This window comes from Sabethes cyaneus, chromosome 1 (assembly GCF_943734655.1).
Source record: "Sabethes cyaneus chromosome 1, idSabCyanKW18_F2, whole genome shotgun sequence".
NCBI classification, from domain to species: Eukaryota; Metazoa; Arthropoda; class Insecta; order Diptera; family Culicidae; genus Sabethes; species Sabethes cyaneus.
This window is the reverse complement of record NC_071353.1, coordinates 115,297,369-115,304,892: the sequence shown is the minus strand read 5'-3', so window position 1 is coordinate 115,304,892 and position 7,524 is coordinate 115,297,369. Positions and strand designations below refer to the sequence as shown.

At 41.2% G+C, this 7,524-nt stretch overlaps 1 protein-coding gene across 1 annotated transcript; it reads right to left on the bottom strand.

The window, feature by feature from the left end:
• Nucleotides 1–5,600: 5,600 nt before the first annotated feature.
• Nucleotides 5,601–6,398, bottom strand: LOC128746139 (uncharacterized). Its single transcript, XM_053843188.1, has one exon. The coding sequence runs from the start codon at nt 6,396–6,398 to the stop codon at nt 5,601–5,603; it is 798 nt and encodes a 265-aa protein (XP_053699163.1).
• Between the last annotated feature and the right edge of the window lie 1,126 nt (nt 6,399–7,524).

Below are 7,524 nucleotides of genomic sequence, written 5' to 3'. Positions count from 1 at the left end.
CTGCCGGCACCACGAACAGGGGGGCTCAACGTGTAAAATGGTTTGACCAGGTCGAAAGTGATTTGCGACTTCTGAGTCGACTGGCAAGTTGGCGACGAGTTGCCCAAGATCGAGTTGAATGGAGACGACTGCTTGAAATAGCACGAGCCATCCCGGCTCTAGTCTGCTGACGATGACGGGTAATCGTCGGCAGTGGAGATCGCTGATCTCATCCCTTTGCTCTGCCGGACCGGCGGACATAGATCAATAGGTAATTATGTGGCAGGAACTCGTTCTCACTTGAACCTTCCGGAAGGTGAAGGTGCTCCGATCATGTGGAATTCGCTGCAACACGAGGTTGACCATTTACATAACCATAAACAACAACTAGACTATTCTATGGTCACAAAATAGGGTTTATGATAGCGGAGGATACTTGTGCTCATCATTTACGGTGACGTGTAGATGGAGAATAGAACGTCCAGAAGGCGAGAAAACTATGAAACCATCAGCTTCTAGGAGAACCGCCTGTGGTCCATACACATACAAATCGACAGTCCAGCGAAAATCGAGTGCAAGCTTCGCCGCACTAGTGAAAATTGTGCTCGGTAGCGACCCGACAAGAACTCGGAAACAAGGTGCGTTTCGAGCTAGGTGGACCGACTAAGTGGAAGTTGGCTTGCGGATGCCACGCAGACTACATAGCAGGTGACGAATAGTCATGGACCGTCGAATGGAGACAATTTTTGTGTACAACATAGGCACTATTCTGATTAAGTAAAGCAGAAGCTATGGTATTTCAACAACCTTCACTCGCTTTTAACTACAATCTGCCATTGAATTGAACACTTTCTACGAAATAAGCATCGAAGTTTCATCAAACGGAAGTTTGGCGACCGCAGATTAACTGAAATTAGTACCGGCAGGATAAACAAATCAGAATCAGTGCTGCTGAACGCCGGAAGCTAGAATTCTCAAAATGGAATACACGTTTACTACGACTAATTACATTGTTAATGATATTTTGCTCCATACTCCACTGCCCATACCAACCAACGACACATTCTCCCTCGCTTGTTCCGCGTGAACCCGGAAATAACGAACGGAGCGTTGTGGTGCATCAATACTGTTGATGATAAATGACTTTCTAATTCTTTCCTATGTAGTAGCGATAGATGATGGGTTTCTTTCCTTCAGTGCGATTGGTCGCGCAATCAATTTTCCTTAGGAGCCGTGCCATGCCAATAAAGAAAATTCTTCGCTACTTTTACCCACCAATAACCACTCGTCCATTAGATCGGTATCTGTTCAATTGATGATGAACTGCTGCTTTTACTGGTTCGATGAACTTCAATAGGAATGTTATTCGTGCATGTCAAATTACAGTACAATGGATTTATTCTTACAAGTTAGTGGAGCGTATTTACTGTGAGTTTCATTAAAGTGAACAGGTTGTATTCCCAAGCATATATTTTTCTGCGGTTTGTGTAGATTCAAAGCATTCTAAGTTAAGGATATTGTTTAAGGGTGCACTGGTAGTTTTATCGGAACTATCCGAAATTCCGAAGCGGCGGTGTAATCTGAAATTGACCGAGATATATTTTCCGAAATAAATAGTCGTAGTTTTAACCAAACACCAACTAACGACTAATAACTTTATTTTTACTAATTAATTATAATAATAGAGGATACAAAAAATGTGGTATAGTAGATCACTTGATTCGAGATATAACAATGACGATAATTTCAAAATGGATGTAAATTTACTCCTTATATAGTAGCCTGAAGCAACGCCTATCGAGCGCGGGAAAATCAAAAAGCCTAATCGTTGAACGGTTAATACTGATAACGCTCTACTGATAACGAGGGTCATTCGGATAGTTACAATCGGACAGATATGATACATTATTTTCAGTATTTAAACGGAGTTCGTAGGGTGACGGGTTCCCTTCGTCATAGGTAAACATGATCCATGCTTTATTTATTTATTTATTTATTATTTCTTTCATCTGACCTCTAAGGCCTCAATGAAAATTGGGGGTGGGGAAAAGCCCATCTGAGGTCGACTCTCAAGTGCGCGTAAAAACCCCACCATCTTTTGTCATTGATACAAATACGTTACAATATTCAGTCTTACAAACTATGTACAGTACAATAACTAACATTTTACAAATTTAAATAACATATTTTGAACTAAGAAACGCACATTACAACATTTGTTTAAGTCTGTTTTTAAAACTAACACTCGATAAATTAAAATCAAACAGTTCAAAGGCATTATTGAAGACGTACACATTCCCCTAACGGGTTCGTTTTGACCGTATTCGGTGCGGTGGAAAGTAAGGCGCAGAAAATCTCGTGACCTTAAAGTTCTGAGGGGCACATTTATATTAACTTGGGAGAGAACGCCCCAAATGTCTATTTCACCGGTTAATAGCTTTCCCACGAAAACGGCTTAATATTCCGTCTCTTTTCCAGTGTGTCGATCCCCAGTAGTCGACAACGGTCAGCATAAGATGGCAAGTGGTTTGGATTCTGCCACGGCAGAGACCTAAGAGCATAGCGTAAAAACCTAGCTTGAACTGCTTCAAGCCGGTTGATCCAAATTTCGGCATACGGACTCCAAATTACTAAATTACAAATTACTCTCCAAAAATTACCAAATTACAAATTACTCTCCAAAATAGAGCGGACTAGAGAAAAATATAACGAACGTAAGCAAAACGGGTCAGTGAACTCTCTGGCGATTCTCATTATAAAGCCAAGGTTTCTATTCGCGCGAGCTATGATGTGTGAATAATGATGCTTGAAGGAGAGTTGTGAGTCAAGTAGTATACCAAGATCTCTGATTACGGATACTCTTTCGAGTAGTTCTCCAGATGCCATATAGTTCCACAGAAATGGACTTTTCTTGCGCGTAAAAGTAATCACAAAACATTTTGATACACTGAAGGTCAGCAGATTCCGTAAGCACCAGTTACAAAAAGAGTCCAAGAACCGTTGCAGCTCAATGCAGTCCGCTACAGTTCGTGCAACAAGGAACAGTTTTAAATCATCAGCATATATAAGTTTACAGCCGGATGGGATACCGAAGCAGACATCGTTGAAATATAAGGAAAACAGTAGCGGTCCTAGATTGCTCCCCTGAGGAACACCGGACAAGCTAGCTAATCTGTATGACTCAATGCTTCCCAATTTGACACTTAGTGAACGGTAAACTAGGTAAGATTTCAACCAATCAGTAAACTGAATTGAAGCTCCTAGACGTTCAATTTTAGCTAATAGTATAGAATGATCAACGCGATCGAATGCAGCCTTCAAATCGGTGTAGATAGTGTCTACTTGCGCAGCACTTTCTATGTTTCTAATGCAGTGGGATGTAAACTGAAGTAAGTTTGTCGTTGTCGATCTACCAGGGCAGAAACCATGCTGATCCGTGGAGATATAAGACTTAAATTCACGTAAAAGGACATTGCCAACTAAAATCACAAACAATTTTGATCCAGCAGACAGCGATGTTATTTCTCGATAGTTAGCTATGTCGTGCTTATTTCCTTTTTTAAACACGGGAAACATCACTGATTTTTTTCCAGCAGTCAGGAAATATTCCTTGCGACAAAGATTTGTTGAATATCATTCTCAGTGGGATACAAAGCGCCGTCACATATCTCTTTAGGATAATGGCGGGAATGCCGTCTGGACCAGCTGATGTAGAGGGTTTTAATTTTTTAATAGCATCCAGTACATCTTCGTCAGTAAAACTGAAGTTACTCAAGTTTATCATATTTCTGGGGACGTCACGAAGCGCATTTTCCACCTGTATCGAGCTAGCCGTAGACTGGTTGAACACACTCGAAAAATGTTTCGCAAACAAAGCGCAGATGCCTTCAACTGTATTTGAATTTTCATTTCCTAAAAACATTCTGGTAGGAAGACCACTTTCTTTGCGTTTACTGTTCACAAATGACCAAAACCGTTTTGGATTTTGTCTAAGTTCTGACTGCGTACGTATTACATGCCTAGAGTAGAGAAAGTGGTTGTATACTTTGTAATTATTGCTTGCTGTGGTAAACACAAGTTTTGTCATTGGATTTCGTCGCCTGGAGTAGTTTCGTAACGCAGCTGCCCTAATACGTTTTAAATCACGAAGTCGCCGGTTGGACCATGGAGGTTTTGGCCGAGGACGTGGTGATGGAACAAAATTAGTGAATAATTGTTTCAACGTCAGCGAAAATAATTCTACAGTAGTATTAATGTCAGCTGCCTGGCTTAACAAGGTTCCTCAGTTGATTGTAAGAAGAGAATTCTGAAGCTGGACAAAGTCTGTTTTAGAAAAATTAAATTTCCTAGATTCAGCTAACTCTTCAAAGCGGGCTTGTATAGTGCATGCTAATTTAACTAAGAGCGGAGGGTGATGCGGGTCGATATTAACTAACGGCTCGCACGCTTCTGCAATATCGCAGTTCAGTGACGCTTCTCCATTTACGAACACGAGGTCCAGGGTACGATTTCGCCTGTTGGTGACCGTGCATATTTGTGTCATGTTGAGTAATGACATCCCATCTAATAACGCCACACTGGATCTACTGAAACTGGATTCAGAAGGATCGGCAAAAACACGTCCGGAATGACTTGTATTCCAAACCAGGCCTGGTTGGTTATAGTCTCCGAATAACAAATGAGTAGTATGAGATTTTAGAGAGTTCGTTACAGCAAGCATTGTATCTATATGCTTTTGAATAGCTATAGCATTGTCCGCGATGTCTGGGGGAATGTAAACAGCACCTAAACAGACATTAGTGTCATGTGTACTGACGTCAACGTGACGTGACGACGTTGTTCAAAGTCATATGTGATCTTTCGATTGAGTCTTGATTCTAATCGATTCGATACAGCAATGAGGACGCCTCCTCCTCCAGATTTACCTGAGCTAGCTGAGTCACGATCATTGCGATATGTCGTGTACCTTGATTCAAACAATTGAAGTGAGTTGATTTCGTCGTTTAGCCAGGTTTCGGTGAGAATAAAGACTTCGTAATCAGCGCCTGAGACAGCAATAAACAGTTCGTCAATTTTTGTACGCAATCCCCTCACATTCTGATAGTAGAATTCCAGATGACCGTGCCGGTACACATCAATGAAGCTATTGTGTTCACTACTCCGGTCCATGTTGGCATTCGGATCCGCAGCTGCCGATGAGTTAACGACAAACAATGGTCGTTGGGGATTGGACTGAAAGTTTGCTTCATTTAAAACTGGTGCAGAATCCAGCCTAGCTTCAACAGGGCATATACTGTGCAAATTATTACCTGACAGGGCAGGAAATCCATCAGGCACATCGTATTTATACATCCGTGGGTTATCTAACGCGGTACAGGGGACCTTGTATACATTAAAATCATCAACGTCACAGTCAATGACAGGCATGTCGCAATCGATATTAATCAGGTGCTCATTACGCAAAGTATTTTCCACTAATTCATCACAGATCTCGACTCGTTAAAGTAGGCTAGAAAACAAACACCTTTTCTGTCTTTTTGGAAGGCTATTACAACACATATACTTAACTGGAAGGGGGGCCATCTGGCCCCCCGATCCCTCCGGCGGTAGACTAACTTCGGTTAAGGAATAACCGGTGAAGCTACCGTATGCGTTACTGTTATTACTCCACGGCCGTTTTTTGACCCATAATCCTCGAATTCTCTAAAGAAAATTCCGGCGGGCCATGTACTTGGTGATAGAGCGGCAGTTTTGAGCTTTGGATCGACACCCACTTTGAAGGAGATAAATCTCAGCGAGTTCATATCGACATCTTTTTTCACCAATTTAACAACTTCAGGTGGGTCGTCGCACTGTAAGCATTCCTTTACCATGTCATGGACGTTCTGAACCGGTACGTCGGGGTGAATTCTGGATACGTAAATCCAGAATTTTTTTTCCGCTACAGGAACAGTGGCAACTGTCGTCGACAAATTGGCATTCGTTCCAACAATGATGTCCCGGTTGGAAATAAACTGGTCTTCTCTACGGCGCTTAGGTGCCGGACGGTGGATAGACGGCCAATTGTTTTGAGGAGCGCGCGGCGTTATATCAGATTTCGAGCCTACATAAGCGGATTTCATTCCGTCCTTACGAATCACTTCCTTCAATTCATTGATGGCGGCAGTTTGTTGTGTAACTAATTCAGCAATAGTGTTACCAAGTGCAGCAATTGTAGGATGAAAAGTAACCCATTTCAATAGCTTTAAACAACCGTCGCAAAACCAGAGAACATTATCGGTGTGGGATTTTAATTTAGTAAACAACTGGCTGCTTAGCCCAGCGCACTTAAAGTGAGCCACCGTTTCGCAAAAGCCCTGGCATTTGATATAGTCGGACTCTTTTGTCGGCTTGGCGCACGTATCGCAAACATGATCCATGGTTGTTGGTGAGGTAGACAATGTAAGCGATGCGTAGCACAAAAATCTATGTACACTATTACTTAGGTACGGCAAACGCGGCATGTTTGTGTTCGTAATATGCTGAAAAGTATAGGTGTATTAGTGTCATCGTTGTACGGCACAATGTTTATGCTTTTTTATGCCCGTAGAAGAATAGGGCGAGATTGACGTCACCCTTGCTGTTTACATTATTTGCGCTGCTAACACAATCAAACGGTACGTTGTTCCACACCTCTACTACTTCACATAGGCACAAAAATCACTCTGTTTCACCGATTCATGTACTTTTCTGAACTGAGTTTCACTTTGACACAGCACAGCAGAAGTTTATTAAGCGGATCACGAAGGATTAGTGCCGAAAAATTAGCAAAATAACGAATAAAACATAGAAAAAATATTCTGATCAGAAATCACGTAAACAAACAACAAACAGTGTTGCCAAATTTTCTAGAGATATTTAGAGATTTTAAAAGAATTATATCCGCAAGTACTCAAGTTTTTCACACTTCACCAGTTGAATCTGACACTTCTTACCTGTACATGTTCATCCATTGAGGCAGATAAAATGTTTCAGAACTTACATTTGTTAGTGAAACAATTTTGCATGCTCCAGCGGGAGTTCCTCATACGAAAACTGCACTTCGTCATATGTTAGATTTCTTTCGCCTATCATGACCGATAGCAATTGTTTACAAAAATCTACGCATATATTCTTTAAGCCGTGTGCAAGAACCATCCAACTGTCACAAAAAAATGAAAATAGTTTCAATTAAACCTAAACATTTCAAGTGTTCACTCCGAGTGAAGCAGCAATTTCAGAAATACACAGTAAGCACCTTGCAATTAATCGCATATTATTAAAAATCACTCTCAGTGTAGAGACGACGTGATTGTATCTAGCTTTTTACATGCCTAATGGCGGACTCACAAATTTTTACGGTGGTTAAGATTATAGTTACTATATATATAGTTCGGCGGATAGAAAACCAGGCGAATTGGCATCCCTGATTTACGAAATTAAATTTGAAATTATGGTGAAATGTGCAGGTTTTTACGAAAAATAATCACTGGCGGGTGTTGAAAATGGCTAGTTCTATGAAAATAA

Coding starts and splice junctions, on each gene's coding strand:
- LOC128746139 (XM_053843188.1), bottom strand. CDS start 6,398: ATGGATCATGTTTGCGATACGTGCGCCAAGCCGACAAAAGAGTCCGAC.